The sequence below is a fragment of the Suncus etruscus genome, chromosome 18 (genome assembly GCF_024139225.1).
Source record: "Suncus etruscus isolate mSunEtr1 chromosome 18, mSunEtr1.pri.cur, whole genome shotgun sequence".
Lineage (NCBI taxonomy): Eukaryota > Metazoa > Chordata > Mammalia > Eulipotyphla > Soricidae > Suncus > Suncus etruscus.
The window spans coordinates 63,655,132-63,682,627 of NC_064865.1; the positions used below are offsets into that span (position 1 = coordinate 63,655,132).

The window sequence follows — 27,496 nt, forward strand, 5'->3', positions numbered from 1 at the left end:
CTCCTAGTTCCACTGGGAGTTCAGGGGCTCACCAAGGGGAGAGAAGGCACGAGAAGCTTTGCAGATGGAAGGACAATGAGGGTTGGGAGGTCTGTTGAGCGAACGCACCATTTCTGTCTCACGGCGGTGCCCTCGGCTGCTTCCGAGTGGTCACTCACCTCAGTCTCTGACCCTCCTCTCCTGCTGTCATGGCAGGAAAAAGGCCTTTTTGTCACAGGGGCATGAAATGAAGGAGGTAGCAGCCTGCCTCATCCCTGTACCAGGTATTGGCATGCACACCCACATTAGCCCTCATAGCAAGACACTAGCCCCAGTTCCAAGGAGCCCTGGAGGAACTGCCCAGCTCCCTGCAAAGAGGACAGTTCTGGTCCGCAGATAGGCCCCTTACAGCATCCGCCTCCCCACAGGCTAGTCCAGACCTTGGATAAGGGGAGCACAGGATGGGGAACAGGGACACCTCCTGCACATCCAACTCTAGGAGTGCCGTGAGCTGCCTTGTCCTGCTTGTCAGACTGTGGTTTCAGGACACCAAGGGTGAGGGAAAGCAAAACAGTCCAGCACAGGCATTACCCCGCACTGTAATCTTGTAACCCTGCAATGTAACCCCATAACCCTGCAAGGTAGCCCTGCAACTCTGTACTGCAATCCTGCAATGCAACCATCTAGTGCTGCTTCGGAGGGCAGGAGAGACATGTAGTCCATGGGCCTTCTCTGCCGCTTCCACGGAACAGGGAGCATTACTCAGCATCTTCACCAGGCAATTTTCAGAGGGGGGAAATGAGGACAGGGTATCACCAAGGCTGGAAGGCACAGCAGCACAGAGAAGGGAGGGATGCCTGACATGGGAAGGGTCATGGGGGGTACTGGAACAGCATGGCCGGTACAGTCTAGACACAGGCAGGGCCACCGGGGATGCAGTAGACTTGCTCAGCTCAGGAAGAGGCCTCAGAAAGGCAGCCAGGGAGCTAGCGGGCACCAGGTCAGCACCGCACAGGACAGCAGGGACAGGAGTCCTGAGCCAGCAGGGACTGAGGTGACCATTCCATGCTTAGACTATCCATGCAAGCATTCCATGGAGCTCCAGGGACCTGCAAATGTGGCCACCAGCCAGGCAACAGTGGGTGCCCAGGCTTGCCCCAGGGGCTATGTGTCACCAACCAAGACACAAGGCCCAGGTTTGGGTGTCCACCTGGCCCGAGCCTGCGGAGGTGATGTGGGAGGCTGCCCAGAGGGGCACATCCTGTGAGTGCTCTGGAGGGGGAAAGAGTGGGACATGGTGAGGCTTTCGAGCATGCTGGAGGTGACGCTGTGAGCTAACAGTACCTGGTTGGGGGCCCGGACACAAGAAAATCATGGGAGGAGGGTGAGGCACGCCAGAGCTACTGGCCGGGGTTCAGGGCAAATTGGGGTGGGGAACCTCAGCCCAGTAGCTGTGGCGGGGCAGGCCAGTTAGGACATCAGGTCAGTTGGTCACAGTGTCTGACCTGCCCACTGTGGGGAATGAGACTGGGTAACCACACATGGTGTGGGGGTGACAGCTGGCAAAGATAAAACAGGACCCTTGGTGAAGACCCATGCTGAGGAGAGGCTCCTGGCATGAACACTGGCTGGTGACCAGGCCACCATGTGGTGGGCAAGACAGGGAACAAGGCTCCCCAGGCCATGAGGCAGGTGGTCCATCCGTCCTGCAGATGGTGCCAGAAGCCCCTGCCAGGGCCAGCGCCTCAGTGAAGGGAGGTGTGAGATGGCACAGTGGCAGCCAGACCCACCCCCGCGGGCTGGGGGCCACCGAGGCCTGGCAGCAAGCTCTCTGGAGTGTGGATGGTAGAGCGGACTCACCCAGCACAGACACGCACACACACAACACATGTGCACAAGACACACGTGCACCCATTCTGCACAAAGCACACACTCATGTTCATACAAGCATAGGTCTGCTCACACATGTGTAGTCTACAAAGTATTCATGCACATAGAAGCACACAGACCTGTTCGTGCACATGCACAATGTATAAAGTACACACACACACCAAACACAAAAACATGTTTACACACATGCAGTGTACAGATTACTCACGTACATACAAGTACACAGACCTGTTCACACACAGGCACAGCACACACAGGTATTCCTCCATGATGCATGTGTACACTGCACACACACATGCTCGCCCATGTGCGTGTCCTTGGAGCACCCACAAAGCCTGTACAACGGAAATATGGAACAGGAACTCCCTGGGCTCAGCCTTCCCCTACAGGAGTGCTGTTGGCCTAGTTCCTGGGAGGTGTGTGGGCAGGGCAGGGCAGGGCAGAGCCAGGCACTGACATACACTCCTGCTTGGCTACGGCAGTCCCTTTATCATGCCCAGAGGCTTTGCTCTCGCCCCACCTGCGGGCGCTGCAGGGACAAGAAGGAGGGGCTGGGCCCCCTATGGCTCCCAGGGAGCCCCAAGCTCCCCAAAGAGCCCTGAGGAGCCGCTGATCCAAAGGCCCTGGAGGTGCCCATGGGGGTGAGGGTGACGGAGCAAGTGGTGTAGGAAACACCACAGTACTGCACCCCACACCTCATACCTCCGCACCCCACACCTCTGCATCTCCCACCTTTGCACCCCACACCTCATGCCTCTGTACCCTGCACTCCACACTTTACACCTCTGCAGCCCACACAGATGTGGCCCATCCTTCACCGTCACCTAGAGAGCAGGTGTGTTACAGGAACATGCACTGTAGGCACAGCATAAAGTGGAGGCACAGTCTGGTGGATGCCTGGAACCCAGAGGTCTGGCAGGGCCACCCAGCTAGGTCCTGGGACTCACAGGCGGAGGCAGAAGTGGGGGAGGGCCAGGGCTGAGCTCGTAGCTGGACAGTCCCCGGGCTGCTCCAGGGAGCGCTTGGCCCCAGCGTTGCCCAGCCTGGCCTCCACACCATGGCCTGAGGAACAGGGGAAGGTCCCCAAGCACCTCACAAAGCAGTGACCACTCAGCCCTCTCTGCCAAGGGCAAACACAGATGGGGATCACAGTGGAGAAGCATGGGGGGATGGGGGAGCAGGTGTCTCCCCACCCCAGATTGGGGTCTTAGAGACCCAGAATCCCAGGGGCAGTGAGAGCTGTGACCATGGTCCTCTATCTGGGGTTTAGCAGTGGGAGCCTTGCCCCACCCACCTCTTCATCACTCCCCATCTCCTCCCACACCCCTTTCCCCCTCCTGGCCCCACCCATCCTCTAAGGCCCCTTTCTCCCATCCCACCCATTACCCCACCTCTTCCCCCTCCTTCCAGTCTCCCAGCCTGGGGGGCAGGTCCCTTGTGGAGCCCTGAGTAGGATTGGCAGGCAGATAGAGACAGAGACAGAGGCTCTGAGGCTGCTGGTGTCCCGCCCTCCTGGCATTCTTTAAACTCTGTGTTTTACCCACAAATGCAAACACCGCCAAAGCTGACACATGAAGCAAGAGGGGTGGGAAGTGCCTGTTAAAAATAGGCTGCGACGAGCACAGCCAGAGCCAGCACAGGGACTGCCCGACAACGGGTTTGGGGAGAGAGAGAGAGAGGGAGAGGGGGTGGGAGGAGATGGTGTGTGTGCTGTATATGTTGTGTCTTCATGTCTGTCTCTGTGTATGTGTCTATATGTGTTCGTGTGTGTATCTATGCCTGTGTTTGAGTCTTTGTGTGTCTTTCTGTGTGTTCGTGTCTGTCTCTGCAGTTTGTCCAAATGCCGACACAGCTTCTGTTCGCCCAATCTCTCCCCCCAACACACATGGTGTGCCTCTGCTCTGGGTTGTGTATGCGTGTTTGTGTAGGCGTGCACATGACTCCTTCCCCCACAGACAACAGGCCGTGTTTGGGCGGCACCGCAGATCAACATTTATTCTGGGGCACTCAGCTGTGTCCAATGGGACATGTTCTGTCTGGTGCCTGCTCAGATAATTGTGCCCGACCACCTAAACGCCACATTAAATGCGGAAACCTGACTCTAAATTTAAAAACATGAAAGGGGCAGAATTTAATCAGTCACGCCTCCACAGAATTAAGGAAGATGTAAATAAGAGGGTGCCTGAAAGGTGCAATAAAGCAGGATTAATCAGGCTGCGGGGACCCAGGGTCAGAAGAATGAGGGACACCAGCTGGATGGGCTGCTCAGCCCTCTCCTGTCACCGGCCCCCCTTGCTCCAGCCTCTTGGGACACCCGACTGCCACAGACCTCAGGACGCCCCTCCCGGCAGGTTTAATCACCTTGTCCATCACAGGCGTCTAACCGTGACTAATTGTTGTGGTAATTTTTCAATCATTAACAGCTACGCATATGCTGGACAAATCCCCCAGGGCCTGAGAGCCCCTGAGGCTTCCAGAAGGGTCAGCACCGCCCAGCCTTGCCTCTGCCCCAATCCTATTAGTCACGGCCTTCATTAGTGTCCCTCTTCCAGGGGACCCACAGACTGCCCACCATGAGGGGTCTGTGCCAGCCGCACTGTCATAGCAACCAGCTGCCGAGTCTCCCAGCCCTGTAGCCCCGCCTGGCTCTGGCTCGGGGATCCCCAGGACTGCAGCCAGCTCAGCCTCACCTCAGGCATAGGGCTGTGGGAGCCGCTGCCTGCAGGTGCTGTTAAAAGTCCTGTAAGTTGGGGCGGGAGAGATAGCAAGGAGGTAAGGCGTTTGCTTTTCATGCAGGTCATTGGTTCGAATCCCAGCGTCCCATATGGTCCCCCGTGCCTGCCAGGAGCAATTTCTGAGCATGAAGCCAGGAGTAACCCCTGAGCACTGCCGGGTGTGACCCCCCCCCCCCCAAAAAAAAAAGTCCTGTAGGTTAAGACCTGTCATTGCAGAGGGGGGAAGATGCCCTGGGACTCCTGTCCCCTCTTCAGAGACCAGGGAGATCCAAGGATTCTGGGCTTCCACCAGCCCCAGCATGGCTGAGCCAGATGTCCTTGGGGTGCCAGGAGGCATGGCTGGATCCTGAATGCCCTCTGCTGCTGCGAAAGTGGCAGGCCCTGGGTGGGACAGGAGGGTCAGGCCACAGTTCCTGGGGGGCGGGGGCAAGGGAGCCGGGGCTGCGCACAGCCAGCACTGAAGGGGTCAATGAAGAGGCAGCACTCAGGGAAGGAAAGGGGCGGACACCGACTCCTGTCCTGTGCCAGCAGCCTCCAGTTTGTCTGCCAGGGCACAGGGACCTGTGCTCACATCCAACACCTGGTCCAGCTCTGCGTACGGCCCAGCACACGGTAGTTCTGCACACAGTCCATCTCTGCACATGACCCAGCTCAGCAGAGACCCTACACCTGTCCCTGGGGTACCCAGGGGCCTCTGCATCACCAGGTTCCCGTCTGTGCCGAGGAAGACCTAGGACCTGCGAGGCGACACAAGTGACAAAGCCCAGGGACCAAGCGGTTCTGCATGCTCTTAGGGGACAGGAATGCAAGGACCTGAAGGGAAGAACTTGCTCTCTGACCTGGCCACCTGCTGTCCCATCCACTTCATCTCAGGACAATGCTCAGCGCCCAGAGAGGTGACAACAGCGAGGACAGGACCTGTGAACTGGTCAGAGCCAAGAGGACCACAGAGTAACAGAGATCTCCCCAGTACAGGACAGAAAGAAGGCTTGGGACCCTGTGGCATATATGACCATTTCCTGGTATCCGTGAATCCAGTGACCCACGCCCAGAGCCCCCAGTACTGAGCAACAGCAGCAGAAAGAATCCTGAGAGGGCAGGACCAAGCAGGACGTTCTGATGCATGGGAAAGACCCAGGTCATCCACCAATCCTTGTGGAGCACCTCCACGCCATGTTGAAGGGTCATCGGAGCCTTGGGCTAGAGGGCGAGGATGCTGGCAACCAGGAGGCACGGGTGGCTGTGGCTGTGCCTGCACGACTGTCTATGCCGCTGTGTCCGTGAGGCCATGCCTGTGCAACTGTCTATGTGGCTGTGTGATTGTATTCATGTGAATATGCAGCTGTCTCAGTGTCTGTCCATGCAGCTGTGTCTGTCTGTGTCTGACCATTCAGCTGGCAGAGGAGCCTTCCCTGGGCCTAGGAGCCCAACAGGACAGCTCATCCATCCTAGTGTCTAAACACATAGTTCACGAGCCCATGAGCATGTGGGTGAGGCAGTTGGACACACAGCAGCACGTGGCCCTGTCTACTTAAGACTCTCATAGGCCCATCCACTGACGACCCCCCTACCCCCCACCCCCCCACCTCCTGGTCAGCAGGGCCAGTGTGGGTCTAGCTGGGAGGGGAACCCGGCATTCTGGCCTCTGAGCTGGAGAACGCTCAGATGGCCCCACAGGCTCGAGAGCAGAGGGAGAGGGAGCCGTGGAGCGGCCATGCGGCCAGAGACACAATGACAACTCCGGCCCTCACGCAGCCCCCAGTGGGCCCCAGAGACAGACTCATGAGTAATTTATTGGTCTGACTCAGTTTCCCCTAGAGGCGCAGGAATGAAAGCCATACGCTCACTCCTACCGCTCCAGCTCCCGTCGCAGAATCCGATCTCTTTATTTCAGCCTATTAAATATTCATTATGTCCAGGACTCAGGTGCTGCTGGGGATTAGAAATTAAATAAATAAACCTCAGGCCCTGCTGTCATGGAGCTGGGATCTAGGAAGATTAAAAAGAAAAAAAAAGCAAATAACCACCCCGACAAGAAGGAGAGGTCAGCAGTCGACAAGTGAATAATTTCCTATAGATCCGGAACGATCTGGAAAGCTCCGGCTGCTGCAGAAAAGGCACCAGCAGAAGTGAGGACCCTCCCCTGCCAGCATGGACAGCGTGGTGGTAGGAGAGGGTCTGGTCCAGTGTCCAGCCCTGCCTGTGAAGAGCCCAGTGGCACTCCTGGACAAAAGGGAACCCTGGTTCCACCGTGCAGAGTAACTGTCCAGCTGGCACTATGAGCCCAGCTGTCTGTTCTTCCTGAGACGCAGTCCTACCTGAGCATCAGGATATCCCCCAAAGACACCGAGCCCCCGCACACCCTATTCCTGTAGCTCGTGCTCCCCCCTCACACTGCGTTGCTCAATCATCCACTACAAGCACCTATCCAGGCCTCCCACACAGCCCCACGGGTCCCAGGGCTCCAGCCCATTCTCTGCTGCCATCCCTCCTGCTTGCTGACAGGCTGATCTCGAGCATTCCACACTGACCATCCATGGCCAGACCCTGGGAAACCTTCACAGTGGCCTGGCCCATCCCAAACATGTGAACGAACCACTAACACAGACTATGGAAACACACCCACAGACCACAAGAAAACACCACACAGGTCATGAGAACATGTCCGCATAGAGCACAGGAATACACCGCACAGACCATGAGAGCAAACCTGCACAGACTACAAGAACACACCCACACATAGCATGAGAATACATCGCACAGACCATAAGAATACATCTTCACAGACCTGGGAACATTCCTGGATGGACCATGAAAACACACCTGCACAGACCACAAAGACCATGAGAACACACCCACACAGACCACAATACACCACAAAGGTCATGAGAACACATCTGCAAATACCACAGAAACACACCCACACAGACCACAATATACCGGACAGACCATGAGAACACACCACACATACCACATCCATGTACAGACCACAGGAGCCATGAGAACGCACCCACACAGACCACAATATATCACACAGATCATGAGAATATACCCGCAAACCACAGCACAGACTATGAGAATATACCTGCAGACCACAGAAACACACCGCACAGACCGGAAGAACACATTCACATCCTGCAGATGGGGTCACTGGAGTGAGGACTTTAAGGAATCGGGGGCCCTCCAGTGAGGAGCTAAAGGGACGAGGGCTCTGGAGGGTCAATCTAGGAACAGGCATCTCCCTACCTGAGTCGACCAGCCGCTGCTCCATCACGCCGCAGCCCAGGACTTCCAGCCACTGCCCGTGAAAGTTGATCTCCATCTCGAAGGAGGGGTGCGTGAAGGGGAAGTAGCAGTCCACCCACCTGACGTCCAGTGCTAGAGCGGCAGGAACACAGCGTGAGTGGCAGCCTGGCCCGGCCTCTGAGGGCCACATTCACAGGAGACTAACTGCACCCACATGCAAGAAGCTTGGGGAGGGCCTGGAGAGATAGCACAGAGGCGTTTGCCTTGCAAGCAGCCGATCCAGGACCACAGGTGGTTGGTTCGAATCCCGGTGTCCCATATGGTCCCCCGTGCCTGCCAGGCACTATTTCTGAGCAAACAGCCAGGAGTAACCCCTGAGCACTGCCGGGTGTGGCCCAAAAACCAAAAACCAAAAAAAAAAGAAGCTTGGGGAAGGCCTGGGACCCTCACTGAGACAGGCCAGGGAGTGTCTCTAGCCAGAGCCCCACTCAGAATTTCTGGGGTCTCCTGGTCCAGGGAACTGCAGTGGAAAAGAGGCAGGTGGGCTCCGGCTCTTCTCCCCAGAAATGCTGGGACCAGTTGTGGATTCCCTCACCAATTCTCACTATCAGGCTCTCCAAACCCTGAGAGCCACAAGAGCACCCCGTAAGATGGAGGCAACTGCTCATCCTAACCAGGTCAGGAGAAGAGTCACAGGTCCCTGTCACCTCCAAGTGCAGCCCAGGGTATTGCCATGGTGCCTCCCAGAGCTCAGACCGGGACCTCACAGCCAGGTCCAACCCTGCCCTGGCCCCAGGGCTGCCAAAGGAACCTCGGAGCAGGGCTGCACCCACCGTCTCCAAAGAGGTAGGCTACCAACTGGGTGAGCGTCTGCTTCAGGTCGAACTCCACGAGCTTGGCGGCCTCCATGGTGTGTGTCTCCTGCTTCTGGGCTGACCGGACACTTTGCTCAAAGAGCTGCAGGCTCTCCCCGTCCTGGACTCCCGCAAACAGCTGCAAGCCAGGAGCAAAGGGAAACCATAAGGATGGTCCTGGTGCATACACACATACAGGGCTCGGTGCTTTCTTGTTTCTTGTGTACGGTGAGGCAGCCGCAGTTCCACCCCCAACACCCAAATGGGCCAGAAGCGAGCACTGCTAGGTGTGACCACAAGACAGGTCCCTCAAGACTCACACTTTGACAAACAGAAGAACCTGAGAATCCACAGTTTGAGCACTGTGGAGAAGGGCCCAAGGGGTCCAGGAAAAGTATGGGAGAGCAGGAAGGGTCCATGACAAAGTGCTGGAAATGGGAAACAAAGCAGGGACGAGCTAGGCCCAGTCTCAGAACGGGGAAAGCGCAGCCTAAGAAACACAGAATCAAGTGTGGGAAGGAGGGGGCCAGAGTGACAGCACAGCAGGGGGCTCCTGCCTTTGTATCTGGCCAACCTGAATTTGATCTCCAGCAGCCCATATGGCCCCCAAACCTGCCAGAAGTGATACCTGAGTGCAGAGCCAGGAGTGAGCCCCGAGCACAGAGCCAAGCAGAGCCAAGTAAACTGAGTGCTGTGACACTGCCTGTCTCCACTGGAAAACGTTCATGGTGCTATTACTCACTGACAGAGTGGGCTGTGAACCGTCAAGGAAAATGTTTTAAGCCAGTACTCTGCTCAGGGCATCTCAAAATGACAACCAGGAGCCAAAACAAACAGGCCTTACTCAGCGCTGCTAGAAAAGACACTGGTGTTGCCTGCGTAGCCGTGAAGCTTCAGAGACCAGGTGAGGCACGTGATGGAGTCTGGAGATGCTGGCATGTCCCCAAATGGCGTCACCTGCTGGATAATCCCCCGCCGCTGCCCACCTGCTGATGAGCTGGGGCATGTGCGCCCAGACCCCACAGGCAACACTGCAGGCGGTCACACAGAGAAAGGCTTGGAGCCCAAGAATAGTCTGAACAGCAGGAAGATCAAGTCTTGAGAAAGTTGGAGGCAAGGGGAACAGGGGCACATACCATACACACATGTGCAAGCAGACACGAACATGCACTTATAGGCACACGCGTGCACACAATGCAGTGCCACGTACATATAGCCATATGTGTGGACACCACAAGCATTCCTACATATATGCACAGTGACACACCATCACACGTGCATGCTGCCATGCACATGCAAGACATGTGTGAGTCTCACATGTATGTGCACGTGGCATGTGAATGTGCACTGTCATGTGTGCACAGGGCACATAAACACAAACCACACACCATCACACATGATACGCCACCACACATGTGCACATGCTCACACACGGCCTCACATGATGCACATAATACCCATTCACACATCTGAAGCATCAAATCTGTGTGCATGCCATCTCACGTGCATGCAACCTCTCGTACATGTGTGCACATGCTGTCACACGTGTGCACACAAGCTTGACTGCCCTGAAACGCCTGGTTTCGCATGCCGAAGAGCCAGAAGGGCAGCGGCTCTCCCTCCAGAGAAACTAAGCAGGAGATGGAGGCCCCGAGCTGCTCAGCTGGCATGGCCTTGCTGGGACCCAGACGACCCTGAGTTTAGCTCTGCCTGGTGGTCAGCTGGAGATCAGCCTGCCCTTTTGAGGCCCCAGGGTCAGACCAGAGAAGCGGGAGCCAGCTCTGGGCCACTGAGGCCTCTGAAGGCTCCAGCCCAGTACGAATGAATCCCCTGGAGTCCAGGAGGAAGCTCGGCCCTCCATGTACTGACATATGCTTGCACTAGTTGTCACACACAAGCTCGTGCAAGGATGTCTTTGGGCACTCATGCGGACACGGGTGCACGCGTGCACGCCAATCTGGACCATGCCAAGCAGCTCCCGGCACTTGGGAGGGTTGCCAGACAAAGCAGCTTTGTGAAGGAGCTACAGGCAGTGTGTGCAGAGAACACGCAGATGCACAGGCAGAGTGTGACAGAACACAGACACAGACAGACAGACACACACACACACAGAGCGCACAGGCACTAAGACAGACAGAGACATGGCCATCCTCCCCCAGAGACAACGGGAAAACCGCTCCACGGAGTGCTGGGCCAGGGCTGAGCTTTTCAATTAATTTCCAAATCCTATTAAATAGACAGAGGATTTTCAGGGCTCCCTCTGGTGGGCCAGCCCGGCACCGAAAACTGCTCTTCTCTGCCAAGGAAAAGTCTCAATCAAGTGCAATCAGATGCAGCCGGGCTCTTGGGGGTTCACCTCCAGAAAGCCGCTGCACCTCAAAAGATCGGCTGTCTGACTTGCAAACCATGACAGAGCCAGATCTACCTCTTCCCCCCTCACATGTGATGTTGGTCGCACCTGAGGGTTCCTACTCCCAGGAATGTTCTTCACGCAAACCCACCTCCCCAAAGAGCAGTGAGGCTGTATGTGCACTTGTGCGTATGTGTCACGTGTGACTATATGTATGGCATACCACATGTGTCAGCATAGGCATAGCTGTTGCATCTGTGTATACGGTGCATGTCTGGTCAACATGTGCAAAACTTGTGAGTGAACACACGTGTGCATGTCAGTGGCACACATGTGTGTTCATGTGTGTACAGAGAGTACAGGCATGTCGAGCTGGGGAACTCTATGTCCAGAGCTCTCAACGGAGGCAGAGCTGGGGGTCTCCTGTCTGGATGGCCTACCTGAGGAATGCTGTGCACACGCACACACTCTCTCACAGACACACATACATACACACAAACTGCTCCCACCCCCTCCACTGTGGGGTTCTGCCCACTAACCTGTCCATAGACTTCACCCTGGAAATTTGGCGTTTGTCCCAGGAGTACTGTGCAGACAATTCAAGGTTCAGCGGTTCCCACCCGGCTAAGGCGACAGACACTGCTCACTGGCCCTCCCCTCACCCTGGCCCTGCAGCCTGGCTGGGAAATGCTGGTACCAATGAGGCAGGCGCTGGGCCCCCACTTCCCTGATCAACCTGTGCAGGGAATGAGCACCAGGTCCCATGGGGAACTGTAGGTGTAACAGCAGACTGGCTCTCGAGGACTCCCAGAGCACAGACCCACGTCACTCCATCCAAGGTTTTTCGTGAGAACATGAGTAGCATTTGAGGTACGAGGGATGATTTTCCTGCCCCCACAGTGGCCAGTCAGGAACGTCACTAAATGCCCTTTCGATGCTGGGAAACAGGAAACGTCAGTGCTACCTGTCCCCCTTTTATGAGGGGGGTCTGTGCCGCCATATTCTAAGTCAGACAAGTCCTTAAAACAATGGATTTCTACAGAGCTTTCCACTTTCCCAGCTGAAAGGGGCCAGAACCCAGTACTTCGGCCGGACACAAGCACCACAGGTGGCGAATGCCCTTTTGCTTCCCTGATGAGACTCTGCAGCTGGCACAGTTACACACCCTGACCCCCACTCCTACTGATCCTAGTTTCTTCGACTCTGAAACAGTTCAGCAGCCCCTCCTTTGTGCACCACAGTGGCTGAGAACAACAAAGACAGTGACAGGAGTGAGCTTAGAGGTGACCAGGTGGACAGGCACTTCTATTCCATGCCAGCTGAGAGGCTACTGGCAGGTGAGTGCGGGGCTGTGGAGTGGAAGTGGGAGTGTGTGATGCAGGTGCGTGTGCATATGTGTGTGTGAGTGTGACTGTGTGTTTCAGCGTGCATGTGTGAATGTTTGTGAGTGCAACCATTAATATGTGAGCATATGTGTGAATATGTATACAACTGTGCATATGAATGTGTGTATGAGTAAGAGAATCTATGTGAATGGATGTGCACATACCATATTTGTCACTCTAAAAGACCACCTGACCAAAAGATGCATATCGTTTTTATTTTTAATGTTTCTGGTTTTGGGGCCACACCTAGTGGTGCTCAGGGGTTACTCCTGGCTCTGCGATCAGAAGTCGCTCTTGGCAGGCTCAGGGGAACCATACAGGATGCTGGAGATTGAACCCGGGTCTGTCTCAGGTCAGCTGTGTGCAAGGCAAGCACCTTACCACTGTGCCATCTCTACGGTCCCACGCACAAAGTTTTTAGCTGTTCTCCTCCCCTGCACTTGGGCTTTAGCTCCAGGTGGCGTTCACTCCACAAGAAGCACTTTTGAGAGAAAAACGTGTGTCTTACAGTTTGAGAAATATGGCGACTGTGTGTAAACTTAAATGAGAGAGTAAGAGTATATGTGTGTGTAAGTGGATGCACACGAGTGCGTGTGGATACAAATGTGTGTAAATGTGTGAGCGTGAATGAATGTGTGTCTAAGTGTGCATATAGGAATGAGTGTGTGTGAGTGCATAGGAGAGAGCACGTGGGTGCAAGTCCCAGGGTGAGCCCACCCGCTGGTTGCCCACTCACCTGGTGCCGGGAGAAGAGCCGCACGCCCTCGAGCTGGTGGAATACGGGGTAGTGGTGAGAGTCGATCTGGTCACGTCGGTACACGTCCCCGGCCACCAGGAAGGCGTCCAGGCCTGCCCGCAGCAGGTCCCACTGGTGCGCGGACGTGTGGGCCCGCAGCATGTGGGCCGAGTTCAGGTAGTAGCTGTGGCCCGGCTGGCGGCTGGGGTGGTCGCAGGGCACCAGGAGGCTGTCGAAGTTCTGCCAGGGCGTGACCACGGGGCTGAGGTCGTCGTGCAGGGAGAAACGTGGGGCGCCAGCACGGACCAGGTGGTGCCGGTCGAAGTGAGCCTTAACGCGCTCCTTCAGCAGGCACAAGGGGTGGTGCGGCTGCTGGTGCAGTCTCCGGCCCACACACGCCAGCACCCGACGCGTCACGTTGCTGAGCCCATCCCGAGGGTACGAGCGACCCAGCAGCTCCAGCTCGGGCTCAGGAGCTGTGGGTGGGGGGCTCGGGCCAGAGTGCCGGTAGCCATGGGACACGCCACTAGCCCATCTCACCAGGGGTATCCGCACAAGAGCTGCTCTGCCCAGGGAGCCCATGGCAGCTGCCAGCTGCTCTCAGCTCTGCAGAGGGAAGGGCACATGGTCAGAGGATCTTCAGCCAGCAGCGCCCTCGATCCCACTGTCCCCTGACCCTCCTGTCCCCAAATCTCATTGTTCCCCACTCCACAGTTTCCTGACCCCACTGTCTCCCCATTCCCATTGTCTCCCACTCCAGTTCCCTGGCCCCACCCATCTCCCCAACCCTCCAGCCCTCTCCTGGCTCCAATACCCCCGCCCCCGTCCCCTACTGTAAGCCATGAGCACGGCTCTGCCCCGTCCCTAACTCCAGAGGCAGGTCTAAGCTCAGCTGTGGCCAGCCCTCAGGGGCCACTCGCACTGCCCTGTGTTCTGCTATAGAGAAGCACCCACACACAGGCATGAAAACCAAAGGCTCTGGCAGAGGAGGTCACTGCTGGCCCACACAACCAGCCTGTAGATACCAAATCCCACTCTAGTGGGGGCTGCTCCCATGAGGCTGCTTGCTCGAGGCCCACATCCCCCATATGCAGAGGGTACTGGAGCATCCTAGTGTCACTGGCCCAGGACAGTGATGGCCTCTACATGTGACAGGAAGAGAGGTCAGTGGGCAGTAGGGTCTCTCTGGGAGCTCCAAGAGCTGCTGTCTATCAAGGAAACGACAGGTTGCACAGGGAGATGCACAGACAGGAAACTGGAAACAGGAAGTGCCTGCACCCAGGAGGGACAGTGGCTCCCATGACCAGACACAGGGCGATGCACAGACAGGACGCAAGACTATGGCTACAGAGCTGCCATGTGATGAGACACAGGTGAGCTCTAAGTAGGAAACAGAATCACATCACCCCCATGCACAGATGTGCCCATCCACACCCATACAAGGCACTGCGTACAAGAATGCACACATGGGGCCGGAGAGATAGCATGGAGGTAAGGCGTTTGACTTTCATGCAGGAGGTCATCGGTTCGAATCCCGGCGTCCCATATGGTACCCCATGCCTGCCAGGAGCAATTTCTGAGCCTGGAGCCAGGAATAACCCCTGAGCACTGCCCAGTGTGGCCCAAAAACCAAAAAAAAAAAAAAAAAAGAATGCACACATGCTGCTACGCCCACATAACAGTACACAAAGGTGCACACATGTGCCACATACAGGCAAACATACTTTGGGGAAATCACCAATGTGACCTCATCAACCAATCACAGGAATATGCAGCCATGAGGTTCGGCAACTGGAACTACTCAGGAATCCTGGGCTTCCAGATCTGAAGCACGAAGAGTCTGAAGGCAGCAGTAACAGAACTGGACACTCAGCTGATCCCCATCCCTTCAACTATCTCCAATCCTTGCCCGGGGAAACAGCGGCTCACAGAGATGTTTTGAAATAGCAGCATCATGCTTGGAATGAAATAACTCGGCCTCCATGGAGCTCAGTCATCATAAAGTGGGAAGCAAGATTATATGTGCACTGAGAGCCAAAAATATGAGCACGCAGCCTTACCATACTAGAGCTTTGGCCTTTCTTGCCAGTAGCTGCAGGACACTGGGGAGTTCTGGAGTTCCAGAGCTCCAGGGTCCTAGCACCTCACTTCTCAACCTCATCACCTCCGTGATGAGAACAGACACAGGCCCAGGTTTGCAGGAAGGCTCACAGGTCATGGCTGAGCGATGTTTCAGCACCTGAAACGGTGTCTGGCCCAACCCACACTAAAATGAACTCAAATCTTAGCTAGTTCCCCAAGGATCAAAGGGCAAGAAGGACTGTGCCCCGAAATACAGCAAAGGTGCAGGGGTCAGTGTACAGGAGGGGCCTGGTCAACACACATACAGGGGTCTGAGTAATGTGTGAGGGCTAAATGATGAGTTCAGTGAGGAGCCTGACAATCATGGCACTTCAGCACGTTCTTAGATGAGTTACCAGAGGTCTAAAGTATCTTTCAGCTGCTAGTGAAGGTGAGCAAGCAGAATTGATGATAGTGTATAACAAAGACTCAGGGCCATGCTTAGAGTGAAATCTTCCCGGCACCTTAAACATCACATTGCTCATTTAGACTAGGTTTCCTTTACACTGGAGACAGTAAACCATGAAATGCCTGTTCAGCTGAAGAACGCTCTCGCCAGAGAGGAGGAATGAGGTTTGACTGAGGAGGGGTACCACAGGTCACTACTTAATTGTCAACCCAAATTAGATACTTGCAAAATGAGGAAGGGCCACTGCAGCTTCTAACCATTTCCACACCCAGCAGTCCTCAGGGTCACTCCTGGTTCTGTGCTTATGAAACATTCTTGGCAGAGCTCCAGGGAATATATGTGGTAACAGGGTTCAAACTGGGCTCCATCACATGCAAGGCAAATACCTTCCCCATGTACTGTCTCTCTGGCTCTTTACTATATCTAAGTAAGCCAAATCAATTTTTTATGCATTTCTTTTAGCTTTGATGGCTTCTTCCATGTACCACTTACATTCATGATGTCATCCCCCCCCCCCGGTACAGAAATTAACGTGTAAAACTTTAAGGATTCAGTAACTTTTTTTTTTTGGGGGGGGGGCACACCGGGTGGCACTCAGGGGTTACTCCTGGCTCTGTGCTCAGAAATAGCTCCTGGCAGGCAGGGGGACCATATGGGATGCCGAGATTCAAACCACAGTGTGTCCTGGATCGTCAGTGTGCAAGACAAACGCCTTACTGCTGTGCTATCTCTCCGGCATATTGATTCAGTGACTTCTATAATAACGTACAGTATCACTGGATCTTGCAAATGCCCAAGGCCCAGTAAAGAATCACAAACCTCTGACAGCCAGCAAAACCCACTCACTTAAGATTAAGAGATCTTGCGACTTAGAGATGTGTGCGAACTTTGCAGGACCCAACCGGAGCAGGGGCCGCAAGAGGCCAAGTCGGGGTGATCCTTGAGTGCAAAGTCAGTAGTAAGCCTTGAACATTGGGGGGTGTGACCCAAACAACTAAATAAAAACAAAACAAAGCAAAACAAGATTCCTCTAGAGCAGGGCCACAAAATGTTGTACGGAGGACCGTTTGCGGGCCGCGGGCCGCGAGTTTGAGACCCCTGCGTGACTGGGGGCTTGGCAGGGCCGCGCTGCCGCCGCCAGGTAAACTAATGAGGCCGGGTCAGCTCTAGGGAAGCCGAGTGTCCTCTGCAGGGCCGGCGACCGTCAGAGGAGCCGTCGCAGCCTCGCAGGTGCACAGGGGACTTTTCTCCTGCAACTGCTGGCCTACCCCGGAAAGCCTCAGCGGCTGCTCCCTGCAACAAGTGCTGCACCCCCAAACCCCGCTCGGTGTCCAGAGCTGCAAGCGGGTCGCGCTTCCCGCTCCGCCCGGGAAAGTGACCCCAAAGCGTCCCCAAGAGCGAAGCGGACCAGCTGCAAGTTTCAGGAGCAGCGGGAAGGTGCAAAGCCTCCGAGAAGGCCCGCAGGCCAAAAGGCCCCGTCCGCCCACTCGGGGCACCGGCAGCAGCACACCGCACTCACCCTCCGCCCTCTCGGGACTCCCGGGAGCTGAGATCCCCCGGCGCGCACGGACACGGTGGCCTGCTGACCCGGGGCCGAGGGCTTCAGCCGGAGCAGCCGCTCTCGCCTCGCCGCCCCGTTTAGTTCCCGGGCGCCCTGGGCGCGGCCATCTTGGCACGAGGGGGTCCTCGCAACGGAGGACCCTTCACCGCCTGCCCTGAGCGAAGCCCAAGCGCCGGGAAGGTGCGGCTCCTCGCTGCCAGCCCTGCGCCCGCGCGCCTCCGATTCTGCGCACCCAGAAAGCAGTTTCGTAGAGTAACAGAGCCTGTCTAGAAGTCCAGGCGCCCTAGAAAACAAAAAACCCACTGCGGCTTTCAGGCAGCGCCGCGGACAGCCGCGCGCGAATAAGTGGAGCTAGAGGGGAGGGCGGGGCTTGGGCGGGGCTACTATCAGTGGGAAAGATGTAATAGGGCGGGGCTACATGAAGGAGGCGGGGCGGCGAGGGGTAACCAAGGCAACGCGTCCCTAAGCTGCGCGCGCCGAGAACCCCGTGCGAATTCCCAGAGCTTCCGTGTCCCCGCGACCACGCGCGCTACGACGGGAACCAATCAGCGGTCCCCTCGGTCCTCTCGCCCCGCCTTTTCCGGCCGGCCCTTAGCTGCCCGCCGCCCGCCTGCGCCACCACCCGGGGACCCCACCCGGAAGTCCCGGCGCCGCCAAGATGGCCGCGTCCTGCCGCGCGCAGGTCCTGGCGTTGTACCGGGCGCTGCTGCGGGAGAGCCGCCGCTTCGGCGCCTACAACTACAGGTGTCCGTCGGTCCTGCAGCGCAGGGCGGTCCTGGGGTCAGGGGAGGCGCGGGACGGGCCCCTTGATCCTGCGTAGTGCAAGCCTGTCCCCTGAGCACCTGGGGCCACCTTAGGTCCTGCATGCGTCCAGGCGTGCGCGAATCACCCTCCTTTCGCCCTTGCAGGACCTATGCCCTTAGAAGGGTCCGAGACGCCTTTCGAGAAAACAGGAGCATCAAGGACCCGCGAGAGATCCAGAACCTGGTGAACAGAGCCCGGCAGGACCTGAGTGTCATCCGGCGCCAGGTAGGACTTGGCCCACCCGGCCTGACCCCCAGGCTCGGCATTGCTCCAAGGAGATTTGGGGCTTCGGGGAGCGCACCCACCAGGAGACGCTCAGGACTGGATCCTGGGAGGGGACCCAGAAGGTGGGATTCGGGTTTCTGTGGGTGCTTGTCATTGACTCGGGGCCCCTGTGTCCTTACGTTTCTGTGGGACACACACACCCCCTCCAGGGTACTCAGGGCCCCGGGCTGCCATCTATCACCTCAGTCAGCCCCTTCCCTGCCTTTGGCAGTAGCCCAAATCAGAACCAAAATCCTCTGATTTTGGAGAACACAGGCTATGACCTAGAAGCAGAGGAGGACTGACGTGTGCAGGGACGCCCAGTTCCTCTCATGCACCCTTGGGTCAGGATATCTGCTCCTTTCTCACGGCCTCTTTGCCTAGCTCACTCCACCCACAGCACATTCCCTGGTTCCTGTCACCTTCTCTCTCTCCCCCTTTGCCATATCACAAGGCGTCCTCACTTGTAACATGAATAAATGAATGACTTCCGGCCTGTCCCTGCCATCGCTGTCCAGCTCTGGCCAGTCTCCCTGCTTGGCCCTGGACAGAATTCAAAAACCAGAGGCCATGTTGAGAACTGTCTCTGGGATTTAACGTCCACACTGAACTCTCAGATCTGCTGGGAAAAAGTTCTCCCAGATTTGAGATAGACATTTCTTAAATATCTGAGAGAGATCTCAGATATTTCGGGAGGGAGTCAGGAAGGAGCTGGTAGGGACAAATATGGGGTTGTCCACTTCTAACCCCAGGGCTGCCTGTGGTCAGTGGTGCAGCAGGGTGGGGGAGCTGCACTGGAGCTGCATGGACTCAGGACATGTGGACCTTGGCTTTTCCTGTCCACGTTACCTGCACCCCAGCAGTTTGTGCTTCCCGAATCTGGAGCTGCTTTGAGGGGCCAGACTTTGGTCTTTTGGGGTATGTAGTGTCCTCAGAGATACAGGACTAGAGGGGGAGATGAGACACACCCTCAGACTCTAGTCCTGGACTGGACGAATAAGGTTCGTTCTCTGCTGAGCCAGCGGCTTGGGACATTTCCTGTGGGAGTAGTAGGATGGAGCAGGCCGCCCTTAGTGGCTCCTACCATGGCTGCTGAGAACAGATAGGGCCCAGCCACAGGCCTCGGCCTTCCAAAATGGGCAGTTCTGTTCTGTGTTCCCCAGTCTCTGCTGCTCTGTCCATATGAGCTTTAAGGTTGTGGCAGATTCTGAATCAAGGCTTTGACGTGCCTTTGTGCCTGCCATTGTGTGTGAGAAGTGGAAGAGAAATGAGGGTGGAGATTGAGTTACAGGACCCTCACCAGGCCTGAGCTCTGCTCCCCCACACCATCTAGGAGCAGCTGTACCTCGAGGTCAACTGTGCCATTCGAGGGCAGCTTCTCTTACAGCAGTTTTGGGGACAGGCTAGGGAGAGGCCACACCCCACACTGCCGTGTGTGTGTGTGTGTGTGTGTGTGTGTGTGCGCATGTGTGTGTGTGTGTCTGTGTGTGTGCATATGTGCACCCTACACGCACACTGGTCTCTTTCCTCAGCATGTAGCCAGCCAGGGAAACACATTTCCTGCTGACCTCTGATCTAGTGTGCAAGTGGCACCGAGTTCCCCACCACTCTCATGTTGGGGGAGAGGGCTGTGGAGTCTCAGCCCAGGGCCACAGAGTAGAGGAGGTTAGCTCCATGCTGGAGGGCTCCAGCTCGCCCCTCCCTGGCTCTGAGCCATGCTGACTGCTTCTCTAGTTGTCCTCTTAGCCCAGGACCTGGAACAGCACCATCTCTCTGCTCTGTCCGCGAGCTGGGACTGTGACCTCTATTCTTGGGTCTTGGGGAAGGCCAGGAAGTGTGTGTGTTTTGGGGATCGAGTGCTGAGACGAGTTTGGAGACTGGAATAAATAGGAAATCCTCCAAGGACTCAGCTAAGATACCAACTCCCATGTGGATCACTGACAGAACACCGAGTCTCTTTTCTCTCACTACGAGGTATCTTCTGGTCTTTGTTTCCCAGTGGTCAGATGAAGGAGGACATCACATTCTGGCCGGGAGGAAACTTCAGGGAAAGTGCAGAAATTAAGACTGAAGGATGTGAGCAGGGTTGTTTTGGCGGAGTAGAAAGCTTTAGAAAGTCTGTTTGGAGAAGAGATGAGGGTGGAGGGACAGTTCAAGGGCCCACGCTGGCTCTCAGATCTGTGACTCGGGCCCTCCCCTTCTTCCTCCCTGCACCACTGCCCGTTCCCTGCACTGCGTTTCTGCTTCTCAAGTCCTGCTCCTGAGCAGTCCCCTCTGGCCTCAGCACCCACTTTGCTCAGTCTCTTTACCTCTATCCTCAAAACAGAGTTCTGACTAGTGTGCCTTCTATCTTACTGTGCCTGTGGGCCATCACCTATCCTGCCTGTCTCCTGCACCTGTCCCTACACCTACACTGCCCCCATCCCTGCAGCTTCTCCCCCCCACACCCAACCCCTGGTCTGTGCTTCTACTGAATCATCAGCTCTGAGATGTGTCTGTTGTGCGGACAGACCTGAATTTGCCTCACACCAAGCTGTGGCTCCTGTACGACCCAGTAGGGAGCACCCAAGAGTCTGGGGCAAGGAGTACCAGGCAGACAGAGAGGGAGCAGCCTTTACTTTACAAGGAAGCAGCCACTTCAAGACCTCCCCCTAAAAACAACACCCCAGGCCTGCGCTGTCTACGCCAGGACCCCAGGGGCGGTGACCACGGGGTAAGGTGGTGCCCCCATCCATGAGTCTGCTCATCTTCCACATCTGTCCATGCAGTCGCTGGCCTGAAGGCTGCCAGCTGCTGCCTTGCCCATGCAGACGCCTTTTTGGCAGCAATTTCAGCTCCACACAGGCCCTTGGACCCTGAACCCCTGGGCCCTGCAGCTGCTGTGGCAGAAAAGCCTTTGCATCTCTGCCTTGCTAGGACTAGGTCTGTGGAGGATTAGTCAGGAAAAAGCAGGAACAGGAGTTAGAGATGGGACAGCTGAGAGAGCCGCAGCCTCTGCTGCCACCTGCTGGAGTGACGGACAGGGTGGTTCCAGCAGACCTTCAGCCCCCATCTCCAAGTTTCCAGATGCGTTAGTAAGGGAAGTGTGGTTGTGAGTGTGAGGACATAAGGTGTGGATTTGTGTGAGTGGAAAATGAGAGTGCATGAGTGTGTGAGTCTGTGAGAGCGAGTCTGAGAGTATGAGTGAGTCGGTATGTGTGTGTGTGTTGCAGTCCACACTGTCACCACTTGTTTGTGGCTGGGCACAGTCTGAGGAGGGGGTTACTGCTCCCCCTTTCCGTATGCTGGGAACCAGGTAGCTGCCCAGGGGGCCCCGCCACTTTGAGGCTCTGCTGACAGGGACACCCAAGTGCCACTTGTAAAATAGATGAAGTGGGCTGAGAAGACGGGAGAGGGAGGGGCAGGTGTTGTAGTCCCCACAGGGGCCAGAGGATGCCTCAGTGGGCCTAGCAAATGGGGGTTGATCCCCAACTTCCCATGACTGACCCCCAGACTTTGCCAGGTTGGGCCCCTAAACCCAATCTGTGGTTGATGAGAGCCAAGGTGTCTTGGGGACAGGGAATGTGGGGATTCTCTCAAAGGGTTTGGACAATAACCAGCAACCCCCTTCTCGGCACTGAGACCTGCAGTAAGTCCCGGGTGCTGGGCAGGGGCTGAAGTATGTGTGTGCCCCAGGTACAGGTTGGGCAGCTGTACATGACGGACAAACTCATCATCGAGGACCATGACAAGCCCCAGGCCTAGGGGCCAGGATCCCCAGGACAGGCCGCTGCCCCGCCAACCTGTGCCACGGGCTACCAAGTCTTCACCTGCCTGGAGCCACAGATATAACCAGGGCTGACCCTGCAGGCTGGGGACAGGAGCTCCCCGCTTCCTGTGAAGACCACGGAACCCAGTGTTTCCCAACATGTTTCTTCCAATAAACGAAATTGTCTGCAGAGTGTGTCCTGGCCCGTTTCTTAGGCGAAATAAACATGACAGGGTCTTCCGGAGGCCACAGCGTTGGGGTCAGCAGGGAGGAGAGAGGCTGGAAGGGCCAGGGGACCCCAGACTGCATGGGCTAACTGCCTCCGCATCCTCACAAAGCGGGTCCAGGGAACAGTCAATGGGAGGGTGGAGAGCCTGAGGGACAGCGTGGGAGTGGTCCAGGATTTGGGGTGCCGCGTGCTGGCCTGTGAGCAGGGGACGGCGCTTCTCTGGTCTTAGTCCCCCCGCGCCCCAAAACAGGCCTTGCTGTCCATAGCGTCTGCACCCAGTCCACGCCCGGAGAACTCGGGGCTCTGTGCCGTGCCGCGCCGCGCCGCCGGGGACGCCGCGCTTCGCACGGGGACTTTAACAAAGCGTCAGGAAGGTGCCTGCAGCGCCGGGCTCGGGGAAACGGTCCAGGTTGTGCCGCCCCTCCTCTCCGTCTGCCCTCGCAGGCCAAGGCAGGCTTCCCGACGCTTCTCCAGGTCTCCGGCTCGCTTGGCCTTGGCGAAAAGCGGACAGCAGAGGCCTCGGAAGCGGCAGGTGGGACTCGGCCAGGGCCCAACCGAGGCTGGAGGAAGCCGGGGCGAGCTTGGCGGAGGGGCCGGGCAGGTGGCGAGCAGCGGGGCCCGGCCGTCTGTCTCCAGGCCGCGTCCGTCCGGCTTCTGGAGCCGCCGCGCCGCCGCCGCCGCCGCCGCCGCCGCCGCCGCCGCCGCACTGCGCATGCCCGGGAGCGAGGGCGGGCCGGCGCGCGCGCGTACCGGCGACGGGCGTGGCCGGGGCGGGCGCGGGCGCCTTCCGGGACAGCATGGCCGCCGTGCGCCGGCTGCGCGAGGTCCCGCGGCACTTGCTGGTGTGCGAGAAGTCCAACTTCGGCCACAGCAGGTCGCGCCACCGGCGCCTCGTGGAGACCCACTACTACAACTGCCGGGTGAGTGGCGCCGGAGGCCCGGCCGGCCGCGAGGCCGCGGGGCATGCTGGGAGTCGTAGTCTCGGCGCCCCTCCGGCCGCGGCCGCGCCTGCAGCTGCGCACTACGACTCCCAGGGGGCGCGGCGCGGCCGCCTCTGCCAGGGCCGGTGGGACGGCAGACCCGGTCGCTTGGGCCCTGAGCTAAGCCGGGTGAGTGCCCCCACGGAAGCAGCGTCGGGGGCCAGGGCCTCTCGCACGCGGTGCCTCTGCAGCGGCTTTGCGCTTGGGCTCTTTCGCTCTTCCATGCTTCGGACAGGACGGAGTGGCCCGTGCCTTGTCTGCAGATGGACACCGGAACTGGGGAGGGGCTGCGAGCAGTGTCCTCCCCAACATCCGATCTCCCTGCCCGGCCCGCAGGTGTCTGTGCTGGTCCCTGAGTGCGGGGTCCTGCCCCCGGAGCTGAGGAAGCTGCTGTCTGAGGCGGGCCCCTACTTCTCGGTCAGGGATCTGCCCCTGAGGGAATTCCTCTCCCTGGAATTCATCAGCAGGTTCGTGAAGGAAGGTGAGTGTCGCACATCGGACCTGCCCTCGCAGCTCCGACGTGCCTGGGCACGATGGACAAAGCTGCAGGAACTGAGCGTCCAGTGTCCCCGGCCCTGAGTGCGAGGGGATGCCCTGGAGCATGACACCCGACCCTGTTGCTGGCTGGGGAGTGGCACGCGTGTGCCCTCAGTGCTGCTTCCCCGGTGAGCATGAAGATGTCGGCACGTGCCACCGGTGGCTCACACCCGACCATGATCTAATCAGTTCAAATCGCAGGGACTTGGACCCTGCCTGGTGCAAACCTGTGGGGAGCCTGAGCCGGGAATGGCAGCCTAGAGAGATTTCCCCCTCTCTGACAGGCCTCAGTCCTGCCTGCCCCGTGGGACCTCAGCCGAGAGTCCACCACTACCCACAACTTCCCTCCCGTCTGTCCACACACAGTGGCACACAGGCGAGGTCCGCCCTTCCTCTGCCCTGACAGGATGGGGTGGACTGGAGGAGGGACTGGAGCAGGTGGGCGGGCGGGGTGACTTCTGCCCCCTTTGATCTCCCCAGGCTCCTTCTATGCGCTGACGTTCAACACGCACATTGATGAGGACAACTCGGCTGCCTTGCTGCCCAGTGGTGAGTGCCCTCTTCCTCGTCCTCTGCCCTCCTCATCCATCCTCCGCCCTCTCACCTCAAATCTGAAGCCTCGTGGTTCCAGGCCCCAGAAGTCAGGCTCCATCTCCGCTCCCCCTCTTTCTTTCACAAAGTGAAATCCTACAGTTGTTATTTGCTGTTCCCCAAAGCCAGCTATCAGTGATGTCTCTTCTGGGGGCAGCCACAGTACAGGGATGGACTGTGGCTCCTTGGTATGGATCCTGTAACCACATTCTCCAGCCTCTGGAACCTCTGACTGCAGTACAGTAGGGGGACAGAGTGGCTTTTCCTCAGATGTCAGAGGATTCTGGTGTCACTGGTCTTACATCTGTTGGGATCTGTGGGGTGGGGCCAGGGGTCACCATCTGTTACCAAGAAGGTACACACTGCACGCTGCTCTCTGACCACTCAATCGTCCTGTCCGAGAACCTGGGTCATCCTCACTCCCCTGATTTGGCTTTGGGCCTGGCTGGGTGCTGGGGTTTGAACCCAGGGACTGTCCCAAGCAGAGCTGCACCCCTGGCCCCATACGTTCTGTTTCCGACATGTCTTTTCTGGGAATTATTATTGTAGGGAAGTTGATCTTATCCTTGGATAAGGACACGTACGAGGAGACTGGGCTGCAGGGCCGGCCGGCCCAACACTCTGGCAAGAAAACCGTGAAATTCAGTGAGTATGAGCTCAGCAGTGCTTCTAACTGCACCTCACCTCGGCTCTCCCCCGTCTCTCACCCCTCCCTAGAAGTTCCTGTCCTTCACTTCTCCCTGGAAACCCGCCTCTGCCTGTCTCTATTGTCCTTTGCAGTCCTGCTCTGCCCTTGTGGCTCTCAGGAGCCGGTAGGCTTCGAGTCCCCTTAGAGTGCTGCCCAAGAAAATCCTTCTCCTTGTTCTTTTAGTCGTTACCATTGATTTGCTGGATTTAGCCTTGAACCCGGATTCAAAGAGGTCCACAAGGGTTCGCTGGGCCTTGGGGGAGAAGCAGCCACTGAAGTTTGACTTTCTCTTGGCCTGGCACCATGCAGGTGAGCCAGGGAGGGCTCCGGTGGCTCCAGCCGATCTCTGCATGCTGGGGAAACTGAGGGGGTTCCGAGGTCGTGATGTGCTCAGACACGAAGGAGTAGCAGCACATATGTGTGTGAGCATATTCACATGATCACGTGTGCATGTAAACATGAGTGAGCCAGCATGCATGTGAATACATATGTGCTTGTGAGTGCACCCGGCTACAGCTTTGCATTCACAGGTGTGTGGATGGGAAGTGTTAGGCTATCTCCCATGAAAAGAGGTGGGGTGGGGCCGGCATGGTGGCTGTAGAGGTAAGGTACCTGCCTTGCCAGTGCTAGCCTAGGACGTACCGCAGTTCGATCCCCCGGTGTCCCATATGGTCCCCCAAGCCAGGATCGACTTCTGAGCGCATAGCCAGGAATAACCCCTGAGCGTCACTGGGTGTGGCCGAAAAACCCAAAAAAAAAAAAGAAAGAAAAGAGGCTGGGGGCTTTCTGGATCCCCCCTTATATGGCCCCCTGCATGTTTCAGGAAAAGAGGATGCGGCGGTGATGTCACACTTCTCCAGTTACTCGATCCGGGAGCACCGCCCGCAAGTGGTCCTGAGCTCGGTTCCTGAGCTACAGTGCCCCGTACTGCAGAGCAGAGAGCCTCGGGGACAGCCCGGCGAAGCCTGCAGTGCCCCTGACTTCCTGGAGTGGCTGGGGGCCGTGTTCATCGGAGCAGACCTGTGTGTGGGGCACAGCGTGGGTTGCGGATGGGGCCCTCACGGAAGGGGCGGGTCTGAAGGGCTGCTTCCTTGTGTCCACAACAGGATTAACGAGCCAGACAGCTTTGTGTCCACGTATTGCTGTCCCCAGCCCAGCACGGTAACTGCTAGGACCTGCATGTGCACCATCACGGGCTTCCTGCTTCCCGAGCTCGTCTCTGCCCTGCTGGAGCATTTGTGGTGAGAGGCGGAGCCTGGCACAGGGTGGGAGTACGGGGGAGGGGTCTGCAGGTGTGTTGGGGGATGCAGGTGTCGGGCGCAGGTGTGTGGTGGCTACAGGTGTAGAGACTCCAAGTTTGTGTGTGGGGTTGGGGGAACATGTATCCACTGGAAATGGAAACTCGGGCCGGAGCAATAGCACAGCAGGTAAGGCTCTTATCTTGTACGCAGCCAGCCCAGGTTCGATCCCTGGCACCCCATATGGTCTCCTAGGCACCAGCCACCATGAGATTACTGAATATAGAGCCAGGAGTGAGCCTTGAACAAAGCTGAGTGTGATCTAAAAGAGAGAGAGAGAGAGAGAGGGAGAGAGGAGAGAGGGAGAGAGAACATTAAATAAATAAATGGAATGAGGGGCTGGAGCAATTATATAGAAGGGAGGGTGTTTGCTTTGCACATGGCTGATTTGGGTTCGATCCCCAGCATCCCATATGGTCTCCCAATCCTGCCAGGAGTGACTCCTGAGTGCAAAGCTAGGAGTAACCCTTGAGCGCCACCAAGTGTGGCCTAAAAGGGGAGAAAAATAAACTAAGGCATTTTTGCTGCAGCTGTGAGTGGCAGCTCTGAGCCCCACCTACTGACCAGCCTCCACACCTTGAAACAGCCCACCCTGTACCCTGATCCTTCCAGCCCATCCTGTACCCCACTTATGTCCCCTGCTTCCAGCTGAGCAGCCTTGTTCTTTTGCAGCCGATTCTTCGAGGAGCCCAAGCTGGCCCCATGGGCTGTGCTGTCTGTGCAGGGCTTTGCTGATAGCCCCGTGTCCTGGGCTGAGAATGAGCACGGCTTCGGGGGCAGTGGTGAGCACCTGTACAGCTTTGTTGTCTTCAGGAGCCAGGACTACTGGCTGCAGATGGCTGTGGGTGCCCGGGATGAGTGTCCCCCCTGACACATAGCCCGAGTCTCCTCACGGTGGCTGTTGGACTTGTCGATGGAAACGATGGCTCACAGGATGGGACGTTTCTTACACGGATTCAGCACACGTGTGACCATGGCCGGACCCACTTGCAGCCCTAGGATACAGAATGGCCCCAGCACAGCAGAGCAGCAGCTGGCAGAGGAGGTCCCCGCGGAGAGGGGACGGTTGGGGGCTGGGTACACCTTCAGCC

The 27,496-nt window shown here is 57.3% G+C and overlaps 3 protein-coding genes across 5 annotated transcripts in view; 2 read left to right on the forward strand and 1 right to left on the reverse strand.

Moving 5' to 3' along the window:
- FARS2 (phenylalanyl-tRNA synthetase 2, mitochondrial) overlaps positions 1-17,341 on the reverse strand; it is a 29,032-nt gene extending 11,691 nt beyond the window's left edge. The window contains exons 1-4 of one of the 3 annotated variants that reach the window (XM_049764981.1): positions 17,293-17,341; positions 13,176-13,781; positions 8,684-8,843; positions 7,851-7,982 (exon numbers count right to left, since the gene is read on the reverse strand). In XM_049764981.1, coding sequence (XP_049620938.1) covers positions 7,851-7,982; positions 8,684-8,843; positions 13,176-13,757 — 874 coding nt within the window. In that variant the 5' untranslated portion in view covers positions 13,758-13,781; positions 17,293-17,341. Of the gene's footprint in view, positions 1-7,850; positions 7,983-8,683; positions 8,844-13,175; positions 13,782-17,224 lie in introns of all 3 variants that reach the window. The other 2 variants (XM_049764982.1, XM_049764983.1) reach the window with 2 other exon arrangements.
- A 536-nt stretch (positions 17,342-17,877) lies between these two features.
- Positions 17,878-22,272, forward strand: LYRM4 (LYR motif containing 4). The gene is made up of 3 exons (XM_049765100.1): positions 17,878-18,010; positions 18,175-18,295; positions 22,010-22,272. The coding sequence occupies exons 1-3, from the start codon at positions 17,925-17,927 to the stop codon at positions 22,076-22,078; spliced, it is 276 nt and encodes a 91-aa protein (XP_049621057.1). The 5' UTR covers positions 17,878-17,924; the 3' UTR covers positions 22,079-22,272.
- Positions 22,273-23,108: 836 nt separating this feature from the next.
- Positions 23,109-27,391, forward strand: RPP40 (ribonuclease P/MRP subunit p40). Its single transcript, XM_049765010.1, has 8 exons — positions 23,109-23,231; positions 23,628-23,772; positions 24,309-24,377; positions 24,969-25,064; positions 25,291-25,416; positions 25,931-26,129; positions 26,214-26,348; positions 27,078-27,391. Exons 1-8 carry the CDS (start codon positions 23,109-23,111, stop codon positions 27,274-27,276), a joined length of 1,092 nt encoding a protein of 363 aa, XP_049620967.1. The 3' UTR covers positions 27,277-27,391.
- Positions 27,392-27,496: the final 105 nt, after the last annotated feature.

Coding starts and splice junctions, on each gene's coding strand:
- LYRM4 (XM_049765100.1), top strand. CDS start 17,925: ATGGCCGCGTCCTGCCGCGCGCAGGTCCTGGCGTTGTACCGGGCGCTG. Junction 18,011..18,174: donor TTCGGCGCCTACAACTACAG/GTGTCCGTCGGT, acceptor TCGCCCTTGCAG/GACCTATGCCCTTAGAAGGG. Junction 18,296..22,009: donor TGAGTGTCATCCGGCGCCAG/GTAGGACTTGGC, acceptor TGTGTGCCCCAG/GTACAGGTTGGGCAGCTGTA.
- RPP40 (XM_049765010.1), top strand. CDS start 23,109: ATGGCCGCCGTGCGCCGGCTGCGCGAGGTCCCGCGGCACTTGCTGGTG. Junction 25,417..25,930: donor CTTGGCCTGGCACCATGCAG/GTGAGCCAGGGA, acceptor TGCATGTTTCAG/GAAAAGAGGATGCGGCGGTG. Junction 26,130..26,213: donor GTGTTCATCGGAGCAGACCT/GTGTGTGGGGCA, acceptor TGTCCACAACAG/GATTAACGAGCCAGACAGCT.